This window comes from Bufo bufo, chromosome 9 (assembly GCF_905171765.1).
Source record: "Bufo bufo chromosome 9, aBufBuf1.1, whole genome shotgun sequence".
NCBI lineage: Eukaryota > Metazoa > Chordata > Amphibia > Anura > Bufonidae > Bufo > Bufo bufo.
The window spans coordinates 185,905,081-185,932,161 of record NC_053397.1 but is presented as its reverse complement, the minus strand read 5'-3'; the positions used below and the strand labels follow the sequence as shown (position 1 = coordinate 185,932,161).

Here is a 27,081-nt window from a genome sequence, read left to right as displayed (position 1 = left end):
CAAAAAAGATAGAGCATGTCCTATGTTTCTCAGTAAAACTCGGCTCCGTGGCCCCATTCAAGTCTATGGATCTGCAAAAAACGGAATACATACGGAACACATTCCGAATGCATTCCGTTTTTTGCGGACAGACTGAACTGTCTGCAAAAAAATGGATCCACATTTTTACGGACCGCAAAAAAACATACGGCCGTCTGAATGAGCCCTTACAGTGACCTGAGGGTTCTTCGTCAGAGTATGGACCACTGACCTTACTTTTTGGACCTTGTCCATGGTCAGAAGGATCTTTGAGTCTCTGAGTCCAGAAGTATCTCCAGAAAGCGCTGCACCCTTTGTGGAAGGATTCTGGACTTCTGTTCTTTTATGATCCATCTGAGAGATGATAAGACCTGTGTCACCTGTTGAACCTGAAACAGACAACTTTGACTTGATGGAGCCACAATCAGAAAATTGTCTAAGTATGGAACAAACAGGAAGTTCTTCTCTCTTATGTGGGCTGACATTTCCAAAATTAATTCTGTAAATATTCTCAGGGTCATGGATATCCCAAACTGCAATACTTGGAACTGGAAATGCCTTATCTGGCTGTGAAAGTGCAATGCCACCCTTAGATATTTCTGATGACCTGGAAAAAAAATATTAAATTGGGAGATGATAATAGGCATCCTTGATATCCAGCACTGCCATGAAGCAGTTCTTGTACAGGAGATCCACTAGTGATCTTATCGTCTCCATCTTAAATTTTCTGTATTGAAACTGCCCTACCTTGTTATAAACAAACCTTTCTGGAGGAGAGAACTTTAAATCTATTCTGAACCCTTCTCCTAGCGATTGGAGGATCTAGAAACTGTTTGATATTTTTGTCCAGGCTGGGAGGAAGAAGTTTTGCAATCTTGACCCCACCCTAGCGTCATTGGGGATTATCTTTTCTAGAAGAATCAGAGGGCTGATTTTTAAAAAGGAACCTTCTTGCTCCTGATTTGGAGACTTCTTTTTCCTTGCCACCAAACCTCTTCCCCTGCCGAAAGTAATTGTAAGGTTTACAAAAGCTAGTAGGGAATCTCTTATTTCTATGCCCTGCTTTTTTAAGGATATCATCCAGTGCCGAGCCAAACAAGTATTTACCTTCACATGGAACATTGTAAAGGCGATTTTTGGAAGCTACATCACCTGACCAATTTGTGAGCCAATGAGCTTTACGTGCAGAATTCGCCAGGGATGAGGCACGAGCGGATAGCCTAATCCTGTCAGCTGACACATCCGCTAGAAAATTCGCCACCTTAGAGATGGCTGGGAGGGATTCTAGCAATTGGTTTCGAGGGGTGGGGTGGGTGGGTGTTTTATCCCTAACCTGAGCCTCTAGTTGTCCCATAAAATAAGAGCCCTAGCCATACAAGTTGCTATAATATTTAGTTTAAATGCTGCTCCAGTGGATTCCCAAGTTCTTCTCAGAAAGCCATCTGCCTTCCTATCCATTGCATCCTAGAGCTGACCCGGGTTATTAAAGAGCAAGGAAGATCTAAGTGCCACTTTTGCAATAGGAACATCGATTTTCGGCACCTTGTCCCAAAGAAAAGAATCAGTGTCATCAAAAGGATATTTCCGCTTAACAGAGCTTGAAATGAAACTGCGCTTGTCCGGGCGCTTCCATTCTCGATTAAATTATGGCAGAAACATTCTTATTAATAAAAAACCTAACCAGAAATACACCTATATTAGGCATATTTATGACGCAGATTGTGCAGCGAAGATCCTTTGCGCTGCAATCTGCAACTTTTCCCCACTCCCGCCACTGACGAAGCTCAAGGAGTGAAACGCGGGTCGGGCAAAAGTTTAAGATGCTGGGATTTTAAATGCCAATTTTAAAAGAGCGTGTTTGTGAGTATGTGCAAATAATTTTTTTTAACCAAACATCAACGGAGCTTCACTATTGCAGAAGCCACTTGTATTCACAGAAACCTCTAGGAAAAGAAATCGAAGGAAAAAAACAGTAGATTCACCTGGGGTATATCTGAACTAAGTCCGTGGGCAGATCCTGCGGGATTGCATGGGAACGTGGATCTCTGTCAGAATAAAAACAACTAGCTACGGAGGGATCATATACACGCCTTGGTTGACATAGCGCTGTGTAAGTATAATCTGTGCAGTGCAGGTTACCTAACCATACGGACTTACACTATCTTAACTTTTATTAGTTGCAGGATATCCATATATAGGATATTTGCAGCCCTCGGTTCTCTTTCAAAAGGGAGAAGGAAGAAAGAAAAATTGTTTGCATACTGGCCTTGATGATATGCGCGGTCCGAACTCTATATTTTTACCTGTTTAAAGCGTAACTGACCCCACAACACTTCTCGGACCTGCAGCAAAGTATTGTTGCGGACTGGTGATTAATTTCTTTTATATTATAGTAACTACCAAACTTGTTTCCCACAAGTTCAGTAAAAACTGATTCTTCCCGCCATCCTTGAGTGGTCAGCCATGTAAAACACTGGCCAAGAATTCCTGGCTAAGGTCGGACCCCCTTACAAATTACTTTGGAAGGATTTTATGGAGAAGGTAGGCATCTGAATTATTAAATGAAATTGGAGGTCTCTCTAACAATAAGGGGCTAGAAAAATATGGCTTAGAGGTAATCATATTAACAGGTATAAACACATGTGCAATCAATACAAACAACTAACAATTTTTTTTAATTCCAATTCAGGGGTAAATGATAACAGATTTTGGTCCTAAACTGGGGATACAGAGCTAAAGTAGTGCCGTTGTCCTTTCATTGTTGGGATCGGTGGGAGATGGAAAACCCCTTTAATTCAGAATGCTAATATTTCAAACTTGGTTAGACAGCCATTTTTATAAGATATCATAAATCCTACCATAGTGAAGTTATAAAAGTGATAAAATGCAACACCAGTAATTTTTTTTTTTAAGTGGTGGTCTACCTTATATTAAGTGATGGTCTCTCCTAAGGATAGAATCTTCAAAAAATCTAATCAATGTCAATGTGGCCAACAAAGTCCAAATACACATGGAGATTCTTTCCTCCGTACAAACACTGCAGCACAGGGTATTTTCAGGACAACTATACATAATATTAATCCATCTTCTTTCCTTTATTTAATATAACAATATATAAAAAAGTATTTCACTTCTAAACTCTGCTTAGCATCGAAAGAGACCTACATTAGTACATTTTTTTTTACTTTGAACCAACAGACTATGCATAGCACAGAGGTGCCATGTCTACCACTTGTAGCTGATCTCTAATACAAAAGGGTACATATAGTGGACCTCTCTCAACTCAAAGTACCCAAATATAAATGTCTGAAAATGGTTTTCTACAATTGCCTGTTTCTCTCCTCTCAGTAGTGCACAGGTCTCGGCAAGTCTTCCAATTGCCAGTGCAATATGAAGAGAATGCATTAAAGTAGGCAACACAAATGAGGCAAAATTCAGTCAACTGCTTGAAATCAATTTGGTAAGCAAATATGTGCATCTGTTGTAACTGTGTCTGCTGATATCACTGCATCATAGTATCCCAACAATTTTAATAAACACACACTTTTTTCAAAACAGCATGATTTTATTTTTTAAAATACCACATAAGACAATTATGACGAGCTTTGGTCTTGAGAGATTGTGCTCTATTAGTACAGAACTTCCACAGATTAACAAGGCACATTGTTCTCTTGTAATATATACAGTTCCATAAAACATCAGGTCTGTAGTACCATAAAACTGCTCAACAATACTTGCGTCATGGCTGCGGACACAAACACCGCCGTCTGAACCGGGACCGGAAACTTAGATACAGGTACATGGCTAGTAGGCACATGCTGGTAAGGAAATACAGTAGAACACAGATGCTGATGTCCAATTGAGAGAACCCAACTCCTAGCATCTTTACCCAACGCCCTTTCCAGTTCACATCCCCATTTTCTACCATCACACCAAAGAGATAGTTTTCATCCACCCCCCTTTTAAGCAGACGAGCCCTTACTGCTTCTTGGTCAAACTCAGAATCGAGAAGGTCCAACATTTTCTCTGGTTGAATCGCATATCCATTCTGGCGGGAGTTGGAATCTTGCAATGTTCTACGAGGAAAGATATGATGTTCAACTAAATCTAAGTCCACAATGTTCTCTTCTTCCTCTTTTTCAGCTTGCACAGCTGTGAAAGTTTTCATTTTTACTATGGTGGGCCTATGGCGAGGACTTGTTTTTTCTTTAGAAACTGTAGCTCTATCTTCAGGTTCTTCTGTTTTGACTGGTGGGGCTATAGCATATTTTACACTCTGCTCTTCAGCTTCTGTAGCTCTATCTTCAGGTTCTTTTGCTTTGACTGGTGGGGCTATTTCATCATTTACACTATGCTCTTCAGCATCTGTTTCTGTAGCTGTATCTTCAGGTTCTTCTGCTTTGACTGGTGGGACTATAGCCTCATTTATACTCTGTTCTTCAGCATCTGTTTCTTCGTCTCCAGCTTCCCTTCTGGTCCTGCGTACATTATTAAGTTTTCTTTGATTTGCCAACAGGACTGCTTCATCCTCCAAATAGTCATATGATAAATTGTTCTCAGAAAAACGTGTCTTCAAAAAACGGAGTACGGCAGGCTCGTCCCAGGTCACGTTATTACCTACCATTTTCTGGCAGTCTGCACAAAGTTCTTTTGGAGGCCACTGAATCTTTGGAAAATCTGGATCTTCGGTTGCATCTCCTAGGAAAAGACGATATGAGTGATCATTCATCTACTCCAAAAAAAAAGAAATAGGGCAAAAAGCATAAAGACAACGGTTATAAGGGCCTATGTACACGTCTTTCAGGACTTGGCTTAATCTGCTTTGTAACCTTAATTAATACTTAACTTTTAATGTACAATTAAAATAATAGCCCAATAACAACAATAAACAAACAATCGCACACAGTGGTGCAAACACACATAGCACACTGTGGTGCAACCTCAAAATTGCTAATCCATACCACAGGAGTATTCTCTGAGGTAATTGACCCTTGATTAGGGTAAAGGTAGGGATAGGAGGGGATCCACGTGCTGGGTCTCTTCCCCTATAAGTCCCTACTACAATTACACTATTTATCCCTACACAGGGGGTGAAAAACGCTCACCCTCGAAAAGGGCGACCCCCCTGTGTCACTCCTGACCCCTAAGGTGTCCCTTCTTGACCCTGCGCCACGCCAGTTGACTGTCCAGCTTCGTCAACAGGAGCCTGATTTTGCAAACAAAGAACTGAAGTTAAAGAGTGCCCTGGAGAAATTTCAGTATCGCTTAAAGGAGCGAAAACATCGGCAGTTCAATCGTGATCTACAGGACTTTCGTGAAAATAGGGTATACACTATTATTGATCGCACAGTGACCCAATATAAAAAAACAAGAATCCGATATCTCATCGAGTGATACTGAAATATCAGAAGGGGAAAAGGAGAGTGGCCGTAAAATCGAGGGAGAGGTAGAGGACGTACAAGGGGTAGGGGTGCAAGAGGAGGGCAGGAGGAAAGTGGCAAACATTTTTTAGAGCAAGGAGTGCCATATCACCTACAGACACGCAATCCACAGAAATCTCCTCCTCACGGTCATACACCCCCCAACAACCCAGTCAAATAATGATTGTATCCACCAGAACCCTACAGCCAACTGAAATGGGAATACAAAGCAGGGGACTCTCCTTTGTACCAACTCAAACATTCAATCTCTTTAACTGGGTGAAGGATATTAATTTGTTTGCCAGAAAGCTGAGATGGTACAAACACTTTCAAATGGTAAACAAATGAGAAAGCAGGGAGCTAGGGATTCCACCAGATATATTACAGGATGTGCGACTTCTATATAGCTTAGAGGATAGTACCCCGCAGGAGGGTAGGGGCCCGTTCACAATGCTCAAAAACAAAACCTTCAAAATGCCACCTATAGGAGATCCTTTGTGCATTGATGTGTTTGTAAACCAGGTTACCTGTGAAATAGAGGAGCTTACATGGAACCAAAAGAGATTCAACTGTACAAAAGCAGAATTTAGGGCCCTGCTAAATCTAGAAAAGGACAGGGAGATAACAATTAAGCCCTTAGATAAAGGAGGCAACATCGTAATAATGGACACCGCACAATATAGAAATATAGAACGATGTGCATGAGTCTCCTACAAGACAAAGAAACCTATGAAAGGCTTCAATCTAATTCCACAGGACTATACCAATCGCAATTAGTTAAAATTTTATGTGAAGCTAGACTTAATTATTTGATTTCTGAGGAGGAATTTGACTTCTTGAACTGTAAACACCCAACAGTGGCTACTTTCTACAGCCTACCGAAAATCCATAAAGGGGTTACAACCCTGAAGGGGCGTCCTATAGTGTCGGGACTCAACAGCCTCAATCAGAACATTGGGATCTACACTGACACCATTCTGGCACCTTTCGTTAAATCATTACCCTCCTATATTGGGGATACAGGTGACCTATTGGGTAGAATAGAGGGTGTTTATCTTGACGAAGACTCAATGCTTGGGTCCATCGATATTGAGGCCCTTTATTCTTAAATCCTGCATCATCTTGGGATAAAAGCAGTCGAATCATTTCTGGTGACTAGAGGCTGTCAGTTTCAGGCGCACAACTCTTTTATTCTAAGACTTTTGGAATTTACTCTCACATGTAACTACCGGTACTTCCTTTTTGACGGTACCTTCTACCATCAGCTCAGAGGCACCGCGATGGGGAGTCCTTGTGCCCCATCGTATGAAAATTTGTTCCTGGGCTTGTGGGAGAAGAATTTAGTGTTTACCGATCCCCCTGACATCTTTATAATCTGGCGGGCGGAAAGGGAGAGATTCAAGGACCTTCTATCAGCCCTAAATAAGAACAATATAGACCTGAGATTCACCTCTGAAATTGCGAGTAATCTACTTCCCTTTCTGGATGTATCGATTGAAAGGGGCCCTAGGGGGGAGATCCAAACAAAAACTTTTAGGAAACCCACAGCTACCAATTCTTTACCTAACTGGGAAAGCTACCATCCTAGACCACTAAAACAGGGGATCCCTACGGGCCAATATTTGAAGATGAAAATAAATTGTTCCACACTTGGGTATTTTAAAGAACAAGCAGGGGATCTTCGTACAATATTCCGGGAGAAAGGGTACCCAGATCATATCTTGAGGAAAGCATATCAAAGAGCTTTAAAAAGTGACTGCACGGAACTCCTGCATCCTAATAAGGATCAAAAAGGGAAGGAGTCAATCTGCTTTATAGCCACCTTTGATGGTGGAACAGACAAAGTTAAATAGATTATTTCCAAACACTGGGGTATTTTGCAACTTGACCCAGATATTAGGAGTGCCATCTCAGAAGCCCCACAGATCACATATCGGAGGGGACGGAACATACGGTACCGTTTGGTACACAGTCACTATAGTGCACCGAAAAAGAGTGACGGTGGGCTTCACCCGATATGTGGTTGTTATCATTGTAGTGGCTGCATAGCTTGTGCATTCATTATTCAGGGTCACACATTCTCCAGTAATGTGACATCTAATAGATACCCCATAAAAGGTTTTATCAATTTTCGTTCCAAGGAGGTCATTTATAAAGCAAATTGTGTCTGTGGTTTGGCGTATGTGGGAAAGATCACTCGGGCGCTCCACAGGCGGATCGGAGAACATCTGGGCGATATGCGTCACAGAAGAGATACTCCCCTAGCGAAACACCTTGATCTCATGCATGGGGGAGACTATCAAAAAGTAAAATTCATGGGGATTGAGGTTGCTTCCCCATTAAAGAGAGGAGGTGACTGGGAGAAGAGGATTTTGCAGAGGGAGACCTGGTGTCACGGTAGGTGGTTTGTTTTGTGACACTTTCCTTCACTTGGTTGCCCGTGGCAACGTGTGGTGTTGTGTGCATGTGGTGGCAGTGTCTCAGCCCTAGGGCTGATCCCCAGGACATGATTGCCACGCATGCCGTTGCCCACGGCAACAGGTGAAGTGTGTTTGTTTATGTGTGTATTCCCCTTTTAAGAGTCCGTCTTCCCTTGCCTGGTGTTGGAAGGGTTAAATCCCTTCTGTGTGTGTGAACACTGGGTGTGTCTGTGTGGCTACTTGGGCCTATAAAGCCTCAGTGAATATCACTTGTCTGAGGGGTACTTCAGCCATGGTTACCTGGAGCAGCCTCCTGTGTATTCCATCTGCCAGTGGGGGCCACCCTTGTGGTCATAGGTTTATGTATGGTGTTTAGAAGATGTTTGTTTGGTCTTTATTTATTGCAGAATATGGTTTCCTGGGTTCCCGTGTGATGTCTGTGTGTGCGGTGTCCTTTGTGTTGTTTGTGGACAGCAGCACTTGCACGTGGGTTCCAGGTTGTGTGTCTGTGGCAGGTAAGTGTGGTACTAGTCTCACTTACCTGCCATTGCCATATGTCTGTTTCTGTTCCCCTTTCTTTATAGCTTGGCCACTTTTAGACTCCTGTTACTCCGTGTCCAGGAGGAACGGGCTGTCTACCCAGCTCCTAGTACAGGGATCGACGGAGGGTCATAAGGGATCCAAGGTTCCGGAGCATGATCCCTCTTACCTTCAAGGGCGGCTCATGCAGCTAGGAGTCAGGGTCAGATTAGGGAAGCTCTAGGAGGTGACCTGCTCCCTAATTCTGTGTTACTGGCCAAGTAGCGACCTTACATCTCCTGATACCGCATGGCTGAGGGTTTTCCCCATCCTCAGCCGTGACACCTGGTGGATATTTGAATTGAAAACGACCCAACCGAGGGGTCTTAATGAACAACTTTTCTATGGCTGTTATATTTAGGTTCCACCAAGGTCCCCCTCTGCGTATATCCTCTCTGCCCTCTGTGGACATGCTAAAGTTGGAGGTTATATTATCCCCAATAAGTCCCCATTTTTTCTAGACCCTGTTGACCATTTTAACCCTGGCCATGTTGAGCCCTGTTTAGACTAGGAAGAGTTACTACACTGTGCCGTAGTCTCCTATTAGATAAACTAGCGCTATTAATGCTTTAGGGCAGCCTTGTTGGGAGTGATGGGGATGCTTGTTGCCTGATTGACATCCCTACTCCCGTCATACCACGCCTCTCAGCAGCGTCATTTAGTGGGTGTGCTTGATATTGGATGGATACACCCACCCTTTCATCATGTGATTACTGCGCTGGCCCTTCCCAGTCACATGACAGCCCATGTGATGGTGATGTCACAGGCTTTTGATCATGTGACGGGTGATATTACAGGTCACATGCCGGATGGGGCTTGGCTACTGGTCTGCGCGGCTGGCTTTAAAAAGCACCACTGCACAGCTTTTCATGCGCTGCTGCCACAAGCCAGGCTGGACACCATACAGCATGTGAAAACGGAGGGCCTCCTTTTGTGAGGTGGAATGGATGGCCACTTCCAGACTATTGTCTGGGGAAATTAATGGAAACCATACTTAAGGAGAGGATTGTGGAACATCTAAAATCCCATGGATTGAAAGATGAAAAACAGCATGGGTTTACTTCAGGGAGATCATGTCAAACTAATCTTATTGATTTTTTTGATTGGGTGACTAAAATAATAGATGGAGGAGGTGCAGTAGACATCGCTTATCTAGACTTTAGTAAGGCTTTTGATACTGTCCCACATAGAAGGCTTATCAATAAATTGCAGTCTTTGCGCTTGGACTACCATATTGTTGAATGGATTAGGCAGTGGCTGAGGGACAGACAACAGAGGGTTGTAGTCAATGGAGTATATTCAGACCATGGTCTTGTTACCAGTGGGGTACCTCAGGGATCTGTTCTGGGACCCATATTGTTTAATATCTTTATGAGCGAAATTGCAGAAGGCCTCGATGGTAAGGTGTGTCTTTTTGCTGATGACACAAAGATTTGTAACAGGGTTGATGTTCCTGGAGGGATACACCAAATGGAAAAGGATTTAGGAAAACTAGAGGAATGGTCAAAAATCTGGCAACTAAAATTTTATGTTGATAAGTGCAAGATAATGCACCTGGGGCGTAAAAATCCAAGAGCAGAATTTAAAATCAGTGATACAGTCCTAACCTCAGTATTTTGAGGAAAGGGATTTAGGGGTCATTATCTCAGAAGACTTAAAAGGTAGGCAGACAATGTCATAGAGCATCAGGAAATGCTAGCAGAATGCTTGGGTGTATAGGGAGAGGCATTAGCAGTAGAAAGAGGGAGGTGCTCATGCCTCTCTACAGAGCACTAGTGAGACCTCATCTGGAGTATTGCGCTCAGTACTGGAGACCATATCTCCAGAAGGATATTGATACTTTGGAGAGAGTTCAGAGAAGAGCTACTAAACTGGTACATGGATTGCAGGATAAAACTTACCAGGAAAGATTAAAGGACCTTAACATGTATAGCTAGGAAGAAAGACGAGACAGAGGGGATATGATAGAAACTGCTAAATACATAAAGGGAATCAACAAGGTAAAAGAGGAGAGAATATTTAAGACAAGAAAAACTGCTACAAGATGACATCGTTTTAAATTAGAGGGGCAAAGGTTTAAAAGTAATATAAGGAAGTATTACTTTACTGAGAGAGTAGTGGATGCATGGAATAGCCTTCCTGCAGAAGTGGCAGCTGCAAATACAGTGAAGGAGTTTAAGCATGCATGGGATAGGCATAAGGCCATCCTTCATATAAGATAGGGCCAGGGGCTATCCATAGTATTTAGTATATTGGGCAGACTAGATGGGCCAAATGGTTCTTATCTGCCGACACATTCTATGTTTCTATACCTCTGCATCCAATTGAGCCTTCATCTCCACTACAAAGTTGAACTTCTAGTTTGTTGATAAACTGCTGACATATTGTTGCAAGTCATCTGATGAGTTGGCCCAAGGCCAACTAAACGGGTTGGAAAAGTTATCTTTATCCATACCAGGGCCCTTGTGGTTGTTTCCTTCCCTCTGACGAAGCTGGGCAGTAAATTGGCGCGGCGCAGGGACAAGAAGGGACACCTTAGGAGTCAGGAGTGACACAGGGGGGTTTCCCTTTTGAGGGCGAGTGTTTTTTACCCCCTGTGTAGGGATAAATAGTGTAATTGTAGTAGGGACTTATAGGGGAAGAGACCCAGCACGTGGATCCCCTCCTATACCCTAATGAAGAGTCAATTACCTCAGAGAATACTCCTGCGGTATGGTTCAGCAATTTGGAGGTTGCACCACAGTGTGTTATGTGTGTCTGCACCATTGTGTGCGATTGTTTGTTAATTGTCCTTATTGGGCTATTATTTTAAATGTACATTAAAAGTTAAGTATTAATTAAGGTCACTCACCATCTTTGTTCTATTTAATTGCTTAATATTGGGTATCCATTTTGTTCGTAACCACAATTGACCATTGGTTCCTATGGTTGTGTGATTAGTTTGATCTGCTTTGTGTAAAAAGAGTTTACCCGGTGTCAACAGGCCATAATCATGGATGAGAGTGACAGTTTCTAAGAATTTTTCATCCTACTCATATGGGACATCTCTGCAAAAGTAGTGTTTCCCACTGGCAGTGTTATAAATCCCACAATGTAAGCATAGTGATGGGTATATAGGATGTGTTTTTTTAGCATTCTTTCTCACCTGCTAGTCTCTTATTGACCCGGTTATGACTAAACCACAACCACCTGATGGCTTCATCCAGACTGCGGACACTGTTCATTGATTCTTTAGCCATTTCCTCAAAGTGATGAGCGCAACCTGTGCAGCCAAAGAAGGAGCGGATATAACCTCGCATTGTCTTTAAAACCTCCAGTGAATCTTAACGAGAAAGAGAAAGAAAGAGGTTAGCCTTGGTTTGGTAATCAGAGACACGTCGCTTCGCTATCTGACAGACCAGTACTGATTAATTCCCCATTTAATGTGAAATGTTATGGAGAACTGGAGGGTTGTTTTACCTCTATTACCATTATAGACGTGAACTACAAGAAGTTTTAGATTATCATATGCCAGATTAAAGGAATTTTTCAGTAAAACAAATTTTCTTGATATATACCGTATTTTTCGCCATATAAGATGCCATTTTTTTCCCTCCAAAGTGGGGTAAAAAGGTCAGTTCGTCTTATGGGGCAAATACTAATGAGCACTTCCAGAAGGACCGAGGAGCAGTGAATGCAGTGATCCCTGTGCGGGCTCTGTGCTCATCACTTACTGGTCTTCCTTGGCCAAAGGCTGTGCTGCTCTCTGTGATCTCGCACCAAGCAACCTCGGGTCCCAGAATACTTTTCTCTAACATTGGGGTCTGACCTGAGGTCTGGTTAACATTGAGTGTCTGATTTGGGCTCTGAGCTGAGGTCCGATTAACTTTCAGAGTCTGACAGAAAAAAATATTTTTCTTATTTTCTTCCCCTAAGAGTTAAGTGCGTCTTATGGGCAGGTGCGTCTTATAGGTAAAAAATAAGGTAATTGATTTACCAGATATTTACGTGAACCTATGCTAATCAGTACCTTCATTAATGTTGTTAAAGAAAGATGTTCTGCATCCATAGAACAAACATACATTTTGGCATCTTAGGACAAGATCATTTTTGGACGTTGTTGGATTTCTGTTCTATACCATTCATTTACCTTCACTTTGTAAATAATTAAAAGGGAATGCCTGCTGTATTTGATTTTAGTTTCATTAATTAGGTGTAAGTCTGTAGAAGACAAACAATGTGTTCTGTTTTGTAAAAGTTGTAACTATTTTTTTTGAAAAACTTCCATGTGGGCGGCAATATTGGAGACAAACACTTCCTTTCAGTATTGTCTACGTAGTCCGTACAATGGAGTGTATGGGCTTTATGGCAGCCAAAATGAATGGGAATTACAGTAATTGATAGAGAAATGTCCTACAATATTAGGCCTCATGCACATGACCGTATGTATTTTGTGGCTCACAAACCGTGGATCCACAAAATATGACTACCAGCCATGTGCTTTCTGCACTTTCCTAATACCTATTATAGAAATGTCTACATATTCTATAATTTGTGGAATAGCTGCAAGGAGGCAGACAGCACATCAAACATGGACCATAAATATCGGATGTGGACCAGAAATACGTTTGTGTGCATCAGGCCCTGGAGCAGTGGTCCCCAACCAGTAGCTTGTGAGCCAAATGTGGCTTGCGACCCCCTGCTGTGTGGCTTGCCATGATAGTCCTGAGTTATGACCATGTGTAATGGCAACTGACATTGCTGTAGACCTATCCTGGATTTACCACCAAACAGTGCAAATTTTGATGGTAGAATACCGGTATCAAATTTTTTGTCTCTCCTCTATTTTTGAATTGCCCATTGCTCCCGACCATCACTGAAAGTTGAATGTGGCTCACACATACAAAAGGTTGGGGCCCTCTGCCCTAGAGTATATTCACATGCAAAGAAAATCTCTGGGACTAAATGAAGTTGTTTCTGCGGTATGTAGATGGATTTTCGCAAGCAGTATTGTATGGGACAGTTGCAGAAACTTCTGCGTGTGATTTCTAGCAGGAAGTGATGGGTGGGGAGCTGCATACAGATTGATAATAGTATGGATAGCTTTGCCATCCTGCCACGTGTAGGCTTCCATCAGTACCACAGAGATGTCATTAAAGGTGCATTCCCATCTTATAAAGTGATGGTCCATTGCTAGAATATGCCATCACTTTATGATTGGTGGGGGTTCAACCTCTGGCAAGCAAACTTGAGAATAATAAAGGCGATGCGTTGGACTAGAGCTATGCCCTTCTTAACAGTTTTTTCCTGCACAGAGTCTTTTTTTAAGAAATATATATATAAAAAAAACGTTTCTATATTTCTAGAATAGGTAATTTTAACTATTCCTTATACTGTAAGTAACCACAATCATACTCACTGGTCTGTTCAGTTCCAAGCTGAGCAGCTCTGACGGTCAGCAAGTGATACAGCGTCCAGACAGAACATGGAAAACCTCGAAATTCTGGTTTGGAACCCTGACACCAGATGAAGTCGGCATGTGGAGTCAGCACCGCATTCTGTTCCTAAACCCAGAGCAGAGAAGTTTACTATCATCCTCAGGCTTAGGCCACAGGAGAGGAGCCTAAAGGGTGGACAAAATCCGAGTACAATTTACCTGATTTTTGCTATTTACGGCATCTGCAAAATCTTTATACGGCACCAGCTTTGCTCTTCGATTGTTCAGCCATGCATACAGATAATCCAGCAGTCTGCGCAAGTAGGGGCGAGCAGGAAAGTACTGCGATAGAAATAGATTAGGATCGCATGATATGATCACTACTTCAGCAACATGTTCGCCTTTCCATGCAAGATATGTGAAAGGTGATACAGAAAAAGAAAAAACATTTACAAGGTAGTAGAAGCACTGAAAACTGTTCATTTTTTTTTACATGAGACAGGCTGAAAGAATAAAAAAAGCACAAGTAAACTCTGTGATACGAAGTAAAATACGGAAATACTGATCCAGCTCTCTACTTAATGTAAAAGTACATCACTATTCAGCTAGGCATCATCAACTGGTCGTGTAATACATACTGTTAAATAGTTAACAGAAACATAACAGAGTAGCAGATACACAAATCAATACGTGAGATGTCTCATGATTATTGAAGTATAATTCATATAATGCAAATGAGAATAATGTTGTCATACAGTATACACCTGTAATACTGCCAGGTATACCATGTACCCTCTCTGTCCATCTCATTTAGTGATATCCGATATATACAGTGCCTTGAAAAAGTATTTACCCCCTTGATTTTTTTTTCTTTGAATTTTGGTACATTACAGCCTTAAGCTCAATGTTTTGATAATCTGAATTTTATGTGATGGATCAGAACACAATAGTCTAAGTTGGTGAAGTGAAATGAGAAACATATATAAAAAAACCATTGTTTTGAAATAGAAAACAGAAAGTTGGCATGTGCGTATGTATTCACCCCCTTTGTTAGGAAGCCCATAAAAAGCTCTGGTGCAACCAATTATCTTCAGAAGTCACATAATTAGTGAAATGATGTCCACCTGTGTGCAATCTAAGTGTCACATGACCCGTCATTACGTATACACACCTTTTTTGCAAGGCCCCAGAGGCTGCAACACCTAAGCAAGAGGCATCACTAACCAAACACTGCCATGAAGGCCAAGGAACTCTCCAAACAAGTAAGGGACAATGTTGTTGAGAAGTACAAGTCAGGGTTAGGTTATAAACAAATTTCCAAATCTTTGATGATCCCCAGGAGCACCATCAAATCTATCATAACCAAATGGAAAGAACATGGCACAACAGCAAACCTGCCAAGAGCCGGCCGCCCACCAAAACTCATGGACCGGGCAAGGAGGGCATTAATCAGCGAGGCAGCACAGAGACCTAAGGTAACCCTGGAGGAGCTGCAGAGTTCCACAGCAGAGACTGGAGGATCTGTACATAGGACGACAATAAGCCGTACGCTCCATAGAGTTGGGCTTTATGGCAGAGTGGCCAGAAGAAAGCCATTACTTTCAGCTAAAAACAAAAAGGCACGTTGTGAGTTTGCGAAAAGGCGTGTGGGAGACTCCTAAAATGTATGGAGGAAGGTGCTCTGGTCTGAGGAGACTAAAATTGAACTTTTCGGCCATCAAAGAAAACGCTTTGTCTGGTGCAAACCCAACACATCACCCAAAGAACACCATCCCCACAGTGAGACCTGGTGGTGGCAGCATCATGCTGGGGGGATGGGACTGGGAAACTGGTCAGAGTGGAGGGAAAGATGGATGGTGCTAAATACAGGGATATTCTTGAGCAAAACCTGTCCCACTCTGTGTGATTTCAGGCTAGGACGGAGGTTCACCTTCCAGCAGGACGATGACCCCAAACACACGGCTAAAGCAACACTTGAGTGGTTTAAGGGGAAACATGTAAATGTGTTGGAATGGCCGAGTCAAAGCCCAGATCTCAATCCAATAGAAAATCTGTGGTCAGACTTAAAGATTGCTGTTCACAAGCGCAAACCATCCAACCTGAAGGAGCTGGAGCAGTTTTCCAAGGAGGAATGGACAAAAATCATAAGATGGTAAGTGGTAAGATGTGGCAAGCTCATAGAGAATTATTCAAAGTGACTTGGAGCTGTGATTGCCGCTAAAGGTGGCTCCACAAAGTATTGACTTTAGGGGGCGAATAGTTATGCACATTGACTTTTTCTGTTATTTCGTCCTATTTGTTGCTTGCTTCACAATAAATAAAAAAAAACATCTTCAAAGTTGTGGGCATGTTCTGTAAATTAAATTATGCAAATCCTCAAACAATCCATGTTAATTCCAGGTTGTGAGGCACCAAAATACGAAAAAATTCAAGGGGGTTGAATACTTTTGCAAGGCATTATATATACAGTGGGATGCGAAAGTTTGGGCAACCTTGTTAATCGTCATGATTTTCCAGTATAAATCGTTGATTGTTACAATAAAAAAATGTCAGTTAAATATATCATATAGGAGACACACACAGTGATATTTGATAAGTGAAATGAAGTTTATTGGATTTACAGAAAGTGTGCTATAATTGTTTAAACAAAATTAGGCAGGTGCATACATTTGGGCACCACAAAAAAAGAAATGAAATCAATATTTAGTAGATCCGCCTTTTGCAGAAATTACAGCCTCTAAACGCTTCCTGTAGGTTCCAATGAGAGTCTGGATTCTGGTTGAAGGTTTTTTGGACCATTCCTCTTTACAAAACATCTTTAGTTCATTCAGGTTTGATGGCTTCCGAGCATGGACAGCTCTCTTTAAGTCACACCACAGATTTTCAATTATATTCAGGTCTGGGGACTGAGATGGCCATTCCAGAACGTTGTACTTGTTCCTCTGCATAAATGTCTTAGTGGATTTTGAGCAGTGTTTAGAGTCGTTGTCTTGTTGAAAGATCCAGCCCCGGCGCAGCTTCAGCTTTGTCACTGATTCCTGGACATTGGTCTCCAGAATCTGCTGATACTGAGTGGAATCCATGCGTCCCTCAACTTTGACAAGATTCCTAGTCCCTGCACTGGCCACACAGCCCCACAGCATGATGGGACCACCACCATATTTTACTGTAGGTAGCAGGTGTTTTTCTTGGAATGCTGTGTTCTTTTTCCTCCATGCATAACGCCCCTTGTTATGGCCAAATAACTAAATTTTAGTTTCATCAGTCCACAGCACCTTATTCCAAAATGAAGCTGTCTTGTCCAAATGTGCTTTAGCCCACCTCAAGAGGCACTTTTTGTGCTGCGGGCGGAGAAGAGGCTTCCTCTGCATCACTCTCGCATACAGCATCTCCTTGTGTAAAGTGCGCCGAATGGTTGAACGATGCACAGTGACTCCGTCTGCAGCAAGATGATGTTGTAGGTCTTTGGTGCTGGTCTGTGGGTTGACTCTGACTGTTCTCACCATTCGTCGCTTCTGTCTATCCGAGAAATCTCTGAGACAGCTTTCTGTATCCTTCCCCTAAACCATGATGGTGAACAATCTTTGTCTTCAGGTCATTTGAGAGTTGTTTTGAGACCCCCATGTTGCTACTCTTCAGAGAAAATTAAAAGAGGAGGGAAACTTACAATTGACCCCCTTAAATACTCTTTCTCATAATTGGATTCTCCTGTGTATGTAGGTCAGAGGTCACTGAGCTTACCAAGCCAATTTCAGTTCCAATAATTCGTTCTAAAGGTTTTGGAATCAATAAAATGACAACAGTGCCCAAATTTATGCACCTGCCTAATTTTGTTTAAACAATTATAGCACACTTTCTGTAAATCCAATAAACTTCATTTCACTTCTCAAATATCACTGTGTGTGTCTCCTATATGATATATTTAACTGAAATTTTTCATCGTAACAACCAACGATTTATACAGGAAAATCATGACGATTAACAAGGTTGCCCAAACTTTCGCATCCCACTGTATATATATGTATATATATATATATATATATATATATATATATCTTGATAAATGATAGAAATTGTCATTATATCCTAGTAGTAAATCTTGCCTTTCACACTAGCAGTCAATTACCAGTGGCCGCCAATACCCCCATCCATAGCACAGTTAGGCTAGTTTCACAGTAGCATTTGGGAGCTCTGGCAGCTCTACCCTATTCCGGTAGGAAATAGCCTGGCGGAGCTCTCTGGATCCGGCACTACCCGACGCTGCCTGAATGCCCGCTGGCCCCATTAACCATAAGAGGGACCGGCAGAGATCTGGCTGCAACCGGGCAAATATGCAGAGAATTGGCCAGACAAATACTGCTAGTGTGAAACCAGCCTTAGGCTAGTTTCACACTAGCGGCAGCCTTCTCCGGCAGGCTGTTGGAGCGGAGGAACAGCCTGCCGGATCCGTGCTACCGCTAGTGCACCATGCCGCCGGAAGCCTGCTCCGACCCCAGTGACTATAATGGGGGCGGGCCGTATGTTGTAGTTTTATTCCGCCCGCCTCTCGGCACGTTTGCTGTGCTGCGGCCGGACCTCCGGCCCGCCCCCCTTATAGTGAATGGGGTCGGAGCGGACCTCCAGCGGCATGGTGCACTAGCGGTAGCAGAGATCCGGCAGGCTGTTCCCCCGCCAGAACAGCCGGTCGGAGAAGGCTGCCACTAGTGTGAAAGTAGCCTTAGGGATATGGGATGCTGAAATGTGGTAATGTTTGGGGTGAGCCCTTACACTGGAGATCACCAATTACTATGCCAAAAAATGGTGTTTCTGCAAAATTCAGAAGTAAAAAATGGATTCTTCATTTTGCATCAGGAAAACCACTATTCGGTTATAAATGGTACGCCATTTTGCGCCCCTTCTAATTTCCATAATCTTGCCCATGGCACATTGCCTGTAAGGCTAGGTGCACATCTGCATTCATTAAATCAGCTAGTCTGTCCCTGCAGAGAAGCAGACTACCGGATTTACCATAGCCAGCGACTGCTGGATCCCCATTCACTATAATGGGAGGATCTGTTGGGTTCCTGGCATGAATGCAGACTTTCTGAAGGAAACATACATGGCTATAACAGATACAATAATTCCAGTGGTTTGCTCCTCTGCCAGACTACTGGATTTACCCAACACAGATGTGAATGTAGTCCAAGTCAGTTTCCATACTCCAGTGTATCTCCTCAAGGAGAACCAAAGCACTCCAGAGCTCCTCTCAGCCAATGGGGAGAACCTGTCTAATAGATCTCCATATCCCAGATTCTTGGACCCCTGTGTAGAGGACACCAGCAGTGGATAATATGGTTGATTGCAGTATTTACGGTGTTCCACTTTTGGAGTGAAACTAGCTTTTATGAGCATGGAGACTAGTGCTGACCTGAATGTGTTCTTTTTAAGGCCTCGGTATGTGATCTTGTAGAAAGCATACAATATGTGGCTCAGTCTTACAGAAGTAATAACACCGAAGAAGAAGTACTACCATCTTTATTGAAAATACAGTTTAAAACAGTGTAAAGTCACATAAAATCCCAATAAGACAGAAGGAGGGTGAGCCTGCTAATAATGCACAAATGACATTGTATAGTAATAGAGACGAGTGTCCTCCTGGTGCACAGCTTCTCCATTACTGCCTCCCTCCCTTGTAAGTATTCTGGCGTCTTTTAGATGTACATCTTTCAAACGTACCTGCTATGCAATTCCTAATATTGAAAATACTAATTAATAATATAGTAACACAGGGTCCTCATTGGGTATCTCCAGTTTAAATAGCCACCAACCACCCCCAGACAAAGCCGTTGGCGAAAAACTTGTCGGATGTGGTGGGTGAGCCTCGTTACCGCACTTGCTATCTTGGGGTTTGTTATATATTGTCTTCGGCCCTTGTCTGTATTACTATATGATTGATTCTATCTCTGTGATTATTTGTGTATTCTTAGCATGCTCACCCTCCTTCTGTCTTTTTTTTAATCAGTATTTTATGTGCCTTTCTTTTAGATGGTATTTTTTTTACGGCATTTTTGGTGCTGTACCTCTTTTGTTGGGGTTCTGGTATGACCAGTTACATTTATTGGGGGCTTTAGTTTCGGTTTATAGATCTACAGTATTACAGAAGGCTTACACAGCAGCTTCTAAAGTTTTAGGCATGTATATGGCACGTCTCCTCACTGTACAAACGACATAGCCTCCATCCTTACCTTTTTCAGTACGGAGATATAATTAATCAACGATCGGAGACGATCTCCATGTAACACGGTGAACCGAGCCACCTCCACCCGCAGGGAGTAATGGATAGACGACTCCAGATCTGCCATGTAAATCACCGAACTACAAAGACAAACAGTCTATTTACTGTGGAGTAACAGAAAGTCCATGGGTGGAACAGTTCTCTGCAGTTATTTCCACCAATGTATTGTGTATGAGGGGCTTCCAGACTCCCTTTAAAGTGAATTTTAACCCTTTGAACACTTTTGTTTTAATCTAAATTGGTAAAATATTCTGTGCTGGTTAAATGTACTGCATGTTCTACAGAGCGCTGAATCCCCTGCATGTAAAACATACAGTTCAGACTACCTGCATCCACCACAAGAGGGAGTATGGAAGCTTACAGTGAGCCCCCATGCGCCCTCTAGTGGCAGTACTTTAGGGTTTATGAAGGAGATTTAGACCTTTATGACTGGGGAAATAAAACATTCATTCACTTTAAAGGGAGAAATTCTATCAGCCATTTCTACAGCTTTTAGCAGAAGTCTTTGATCCACTGGAGGTTCTGCATGTGTATTATGCACTTTCAATATACTAAATTATGTAACATTAAGCTTCTCCAACGGACTCAGCATCTGGACTATGTAATAATATGTTTAATAATCCAAATCTGTATGTATAACCAAAATTACGTCATCTATAGAGATGTCAACATGCTGGACAGAATCTCACATTTTTGATTAATATATATTTAAAATCCATTTGCATAAAAAAGTAGGAAAAAATTCATAACCGTCCTTGCAGAAGATGAAAAAGACAAGTGGGACACCTAGTGGCCAAAAACAGTTACTACCATACATTGCCTAGGCCACTGCACAGACACAGGGAAAGGGAGACAAGCAGGTTGATATCAAATTGGTATAGAGTAAACAACTAACAATCCACGGACCAATATACATACATAATACCCCGAAAATAAAGGTGCCCCACCACTCTGGTCCCAATGTACACAAAATAGCAGAAGCCAATAGAAAAATTCATAGCCGTGCTCGCAGAAGATGGAAAAGACAAGTGGGACACCTAGTGGCCAAAAACAGTTACTACCATACATTGCCTAGGCCACTGCACAGACATAGGGAAAGGGAGATAAGCAGGTTGATATCAAATTAAACAATTAACAATCCACGGACCAATATACATACATAATATACCAAAAATAAAGGTGCCCCACCACTCTGGTCCCAATGTACGAAAAACAGCAAAAGCCAATGGCATATTGACACCAGGGTCCCACCACCACTACTGACAAAGCTTTCCATAGCGAAATGTGTATATATCTTTTCATCTTCTGTGCTGAGTCCTACAAATCTTTCCTGCATTTAATATAAATGATTGTAAATATAGATTAAAAGGGTTGTGCCAATCATGAAAGTTATCCCCTATCCACAGCATAGGGAGTAAATAACTGATCGCTGGGGGCCGAGAATGGGGTCCTGACGGGGCAGCAGGCTTAGCATGCGACATGCTGCTCTCTATTAAGGGTCATACATAGCCGAGTACAGCATTCACCTATTTTTGGGAGGATTCTCAGGAATAACTGCCTCAGCTGTTGGCCCTTGTAAGGGGCCTTTACACAGGAAATCTCTCCCAATCTGTACAGAATATTCCAGGCATGGTCAGTATGAGCAGCGCAGCATTTAAAGGGTTTTTTCGAGATTTTTTTTTAACTGATAACCTATCTTCTGCAAAGGTCATCAGTATCGTATTGGTGGGGGCCCAACACCTGGGACCCCCGCCGATCAGATGTTTGATCACAGTAGCACCACGGCCTTCTCCCAGCTTTCCTTAGGCCAGTGACGCCACGTTCATCAGTCTCATGGCCGACTGGCAGCTCAGCCCCATTGAAGTGAATGTAGCGGAGCTGGGATATTAGGCAGAGACGCTGTACTATGTACAATGCACAGGGAGAAGGCCGTGGCGATACTGCGAGGGCTGGTGCCTTCTCAAACAGCTAATCGGTGGGGGTCCCGGGTGTCGGACCCCCACCAATCAGATACTGGTGACCTATCCAGAGACGCAATATGGTTCTACAACACTAAATACCAAGGCAGATCATATTTATACAAGGCAAACATGCTCTTCTTCGTACCTGTTCACAGCCCTACGGACCACTATGTCGTCCACAGGGTCTGCAGACCACGTAACCAGATTGATGATAACTTTCCTCACCCCGGGAAGTGACCGCAGAAATGGTGTATAATGTGCCCGGCTCTCCTCCTTCCTGTAATAGAACAAGACACGTTGACGGCCATGCAGCGTTACTGATCAGAGGAGATAAATGGCCGCACTTCCAGATACTCACAGGTTAATTTTACTAACAGATCCATTTTTACACAGAAGGAAACCAGTTGGGAATGAGGACACCTTAAACTTTTCTACCAGTTCAGATTCGTCCTTAAGTACCCTCCGTACAGAGACCCCCTGATACTGCACCATGTCTAGAGCCACCTGGAAGAGAGGGAGAGAATGAAGGCAGCGATCGGCTTTATCTGACAACCGCGTGCCCAGGACGGATCCGTACAATGCACCAGAAGCAGAAGAAAACGGGCTTTTGGTAATGCAAATGTGAAGGCCTGAGAATGAAGGGTGCCGGAGGCCAGCCTGACACATATCAGTTGTGCCTGGCCAGTTATTCTATGGTGGGAGCTGGACACAACTTCCGTGCATCGATCCGGCGTCTATAGACTGACGCAGCATTTTTCTGACAGGATATATTCGGGTTGGGTAATTGTTTGTAGGAGCACGCCCCGGGCCGGTGGCGTGACTCCGTTCTTACGTTACTGTTCGAAACGCGTACGGGGGAAGTTGTGCGCAGTATCGTGTATATATATATTTTTTTTTGAAGTTCCCCTTAGGCAGCAGGCATTGCGGTACCGCAGCACATTATATAGATCAGCGCCAGTGGATTGAGAACAGAGCATCATATTCTACATATTCTCAACATATTTTCCACATGCGCCATCTTGTGGAATACAGCAAACATTACACCACTCAGTTATTCTTTGGAATAGGTGTATTTAGCTTTTCAACAGCAGATGGAGAATATACTGTAGTAGACATTGGAATTAATGCAGGGTTTGACAGCCACTTTTAGGATGTGACTGCCACTGCAAATAGCTATCTATCCTGTGTTCATCCTGGGGCTCCTTCCTCCCCCACCCCCAGCAAAATCAGCTGTTTTAAATGGCATCTGTCAGCAGATCTGTCCCTATGACACTGGCTGACCTGTTCCATGTGCGCTTGGCAGCTGAAGGCATCTGTGTTGGTCCCATGTTCCTATGTGCCCGCATTGCTCAGAAAAATGATGATGTAATACATGCAAATCTAGGAGCAACGGGGGCGTTGTCGTTACTCCTGGAGGTTCTGCTCTCTCTGCAACTGACGCTCCCTCTGTGCTTTGATTGACAGGGACAAAAACGTCACCCCGTCTGGCTGGCCCTGTCAATCAAAGTGGAGAGGGCTCAGCAGTTGTAGAGAGAGTAGAGCCTCTAGGTGCAACGGCAACGCCCCTGTTGCTCCTACAAGCTCAAATGCATATATTAAAACTTCATTTTTCTTAGTAATGCGGACACATATGAACACGGGACCAACACAGATGCCTTCAGCTGCCAAGTGCACATGTAACAGGTCAGCCAGTGTCATAGGGACAAATCTGCAGACAGATGCCCTTTATATCAAGCATAGTTGCTGAACAGGAGATGTAATATTATACAGTGGGCCATTCAGATAAATGGCCGTCCACGTGCGGGTGAATGTGCAGAAAATCCACACAAATCCCATGCGGATTTCTGTGCTTTTCTGCACCCAAACTTGCGGCTTTTGGCGCAGTTTTCATGCGCTTTTGCTGAAGATCTTACCCTTCATTTGAAAAAGTTAAACCCGCAGCTAAAACCAAAAACATAATTGACCTGCTACGGATTTGGAAATTCGCATGGCAGTCCATTTCCGCGCATAAAAACCCCCCCCACAAAGTGTGCAAGAAAATAGTCTGTTCTCATACAATTTGCTGGTACTATATTGCGCTGTGGTTTTTCTGCACAGAAAAACGTGCATAATACGAAGGATTGAAAGAGCAGTTGTCTTCATTACAGCGTAATATTAGTGAGCACAGTCCTTACCTCTCTCGCCATGTACGCTTCAGGTTCTTCAAAAATCAAAGCCAGGTAGCTTTCATCATTATTCTCAAAAAAATGTTCGACCTCAGGGGCGCTGAAAGAGAAGGTCGTACTGCTCAGTAAACAAAGCAAAAAACCTCATACAAAGGAACGCGAGGCTGCACGAGTAGTGTAAATGGATATTCCACTGCACCCGTAGAGGTTGTTCAATATGGACCATTTGAGACCGCAGGTCCTCCTGCCTCGGAGCGTCTTCACACATTGTGGCCATTACATGACCGATCATGAGGAAGTCTCGTATGCGAGAGAATCCTAAGCAGCCATTCACAGGGGAATAATTGAACAGTAAGGCCTCTTTCACACGGGCGTTGCGGGAAAAGGTGCGGGTGCGTTGCGGGAACATGCACGATTTTTCTGCGCGAGTGCAAAACATTGTAATGCGTTTTGCACTCGCGTGAGAAAAATCGTGCATGTTTGGTACCCAAACCCGAACTTCTTCACAGAAGTTCGGGCTTGGGATCGGTGTTCTGTAGATTGTATTATTTTCCCTTATAACATGGTTATAAGGGAAAATAATAGCATTCTGAAAACAGAATGCATAGTACAATAGCGCTGGAGGGGTTAAAATATATATTTTTTTTATTAAACTCACCTTAATCCACTTGCTCGCGCAGCCCGGCTTCTCTTCTGTCTCCTTCTTTGCTGATTGCAGGAAAAGGACCTGTGGTGACGTCACTCCGGTCATCACATGATCCATCACCATGGTAAAAGATCATGTGACGGACCATGTGATGACCGGAGTGACGTCACCACAGGTCCTTTTCCTGCAATCAGCAAAGAAGGAGACAGAAGAGATGTCGGCTGCGCGAGCAAGTGGATTAAGGTGAGTTTAATTTTAATTTTTTTTTTAACCCCTCCAGCGCTATTTTACTATGTATTCTGTATTCAGAATGCTATTATTTTCCCTTATAACCATGTTATAAGGGAAAATAATAATGATCGGGTCCCCATCCGGATCGTCTCCTAGCAACCGTGCGTGAAAATCGCACCGCATCCGCACTTGCTTGCATATGCAGGGTATGACTTCCGGAGCAGATTTGATGCATTTAAGCAGCAAAATCCACGTGTTACTACATTTCAAACAATAAAATCTGCAATATAAACCTACATGCTGCAGAGCTAAAAACCGCACCGAGTTATTCGCTGAAATCTATCTGTATAGCACCACTTGCTGTTTGCTTTTTTGAATTTCGCCGTCCTGCTCACCGCAATGGAAGCACATGCTCTGTTTTAACCTTCAACTGCCACCAGCTGCAGTAGAAAGGACATGCCCCCTGAAAAAGAGCATGACCCCTTGGCTGCCACCTTGAAAAAAATCTAGCAGAGCAATTGGAGCAATAAATGAGAAGATCCTCTGGATCCATGTGAGGTCCAGGGCTGGTTCTAAGTTCATTAGAAATAGATTATTATCATGTACCATATGTTTACATTAATCAGGGAATAAAGCCGTTATCTATGAATGCAAAGTGATACTGGAATTAAATGTTAATCAGATGGGATATGAATATTGGTGTCTCAGGTGTAGTCCTACCTGATTGGCTCGAGTGGAGGACACGCGGGGGGTGGAGACTCTTTTTGTGCCTCCAGTTTATCAATAATGAACTGTCTCATCTGATCGGGGTCACGATCTGCAGAAACGAGGTAGATCATAAGTGAATAATGGGAGAAGAGGCACGTGGATAGAGTGTAGATACAAAAACAGCAATGATGACTATGAGAGAAAACGATCACTTAAAGGGGTTATTCAAGACTAAAAAAAAAATGTACCGCATATACCCAGGCCCCTCACACTGAATATACTTACCTGGCTCCCTGCTCCCTGTGCCGCTCGTGGTCAAGCGGAAGCACGTGACCGCTAGACATGTCGTAGTTTTATTCCGGCTGCCTCTCGGCATGTTTGCCGTGCTGCCGCCGGAACTCCGGTCCGCCCCCAGTCAATGGGGCCGGAGCGGACCTCTGGCGGCACACGTGCACTAGCGGCAGCACAGATCCGGCAGGCTGTTCATCTATGTACCTATGACACTGGCTGACCTGTTACATATGCGCTTGGCAGCTGAAGGCCTCTGTGTTATATGTGCGCACATTGCTGAGAAAAATGATGTTTCAATATATGCAAATGAGCATCTAGGAGCAACAGGGGCGTTACCATTACACCTAGAGGCTCTAGGTCTAGGTCTACTGCTCTTGCGCCCTCTGCACTTTGACTGTGCCAGGCAGTTTAAAAGTCATCACTCCCGTCCCCGTCAATAAAAGTGCAGAGTGCACGGCAGTTGCAGAGAGAGCTGAGCCTCTAGGAGTAACGGCAACGCCCCCGTTGCTCCTAGAGGCTCATTTGCACGATGGACATAGCTGGGTACTGTACTTGCAGTCCCACTGACTGTGAATGAAGTGACGGTTCCACATGCACACTACCACCCGATTCACACAAGGGACTTGTGACTGGTGGGGCACCAGCAGTCGGACCCCCAGTGATCATACATTTACCATCTATCATGTGGAACCGTGATGTGTTGTTTGTTGGCCAACCCCACTAATCCAATTGCCATGGTGGCATGCGTCATTTATTCCTTATTCCATAAGGTTTTTACCCCTTTGGTGATTGGATTAAGAAGATTTAGCATTTCCTATAGAAATACAATTATCTAATGGCTCATGTTCCCTCCCCTGTAAGTGTAAATTCACATTAGATGACCCCATGCTTACAACCCCTATGCATAGTCTCCATCTACTGAGGTTCAATATCCAGTTCCTACTACCTGTAG

At 43.2% G+C, this 27,081-nt stretch overlaps 1 protein-coding gene across 2 annotated transcripts in view; it reads right to left on the bottom strand.

Moving 5' to 3' along the window:
- Window positions 1-3,562: 3,562 nt before the first annotated feature.
- The window catches only part of QSOX1 (quiescin sulfhydryl oxidase 1), a 68,211-nt gene continuing 44,692 nt past the window's right edge, over window positions 3,563-27,081 (bottom strand). The window contains exons 4-13 of one of the 2 annotated variants that reach the window (XM_040406960.1): window positions 25,851-25,947; window positions 24,263-24,353; window positions 22,447-22,592; window positions 22,234-22,365; window positions 20,078-20,207; window positions 14,073-14,195; window positions 13,836-13,980; window positions 11,583-11,759; window positions 4,321-4,716; window positions 3,563-4,245 (exon numbers count right to left, since the gene is read on the bottom strand). In XM_040406960.1, the coding sequence (XP_040262894.1) occupies window positions 3,758-4,245; window positions 4,321-4,716; window positions 11,583-11,759; window positions 13,836-13,980; window positions 14,073-14,195; window positions 20,078-20,207; window positions 22,234-22,365; window positions 22,447-22,592; window positions 24,263-24,353; window positions 25,851-25,947 (1,925 nt within the window). In that variant the 3' untranslated portion in view covers window positions 3,563-3,757. Of the gene's footprint in view, window positions 4,717-11,582; window positions 11,760-13,835; window positions 13,981-14,072; window positions 14,196-20,077; window positions 20,208-22,233; window positions 22,366-22,446; window positions 22,593-24,262; window positions 24,354-25,850; window positions 25,948-27,081 lie in introns of both variants that reach the window. The other variant, XM_040406959.1, reaches the window with a different exon arrangement.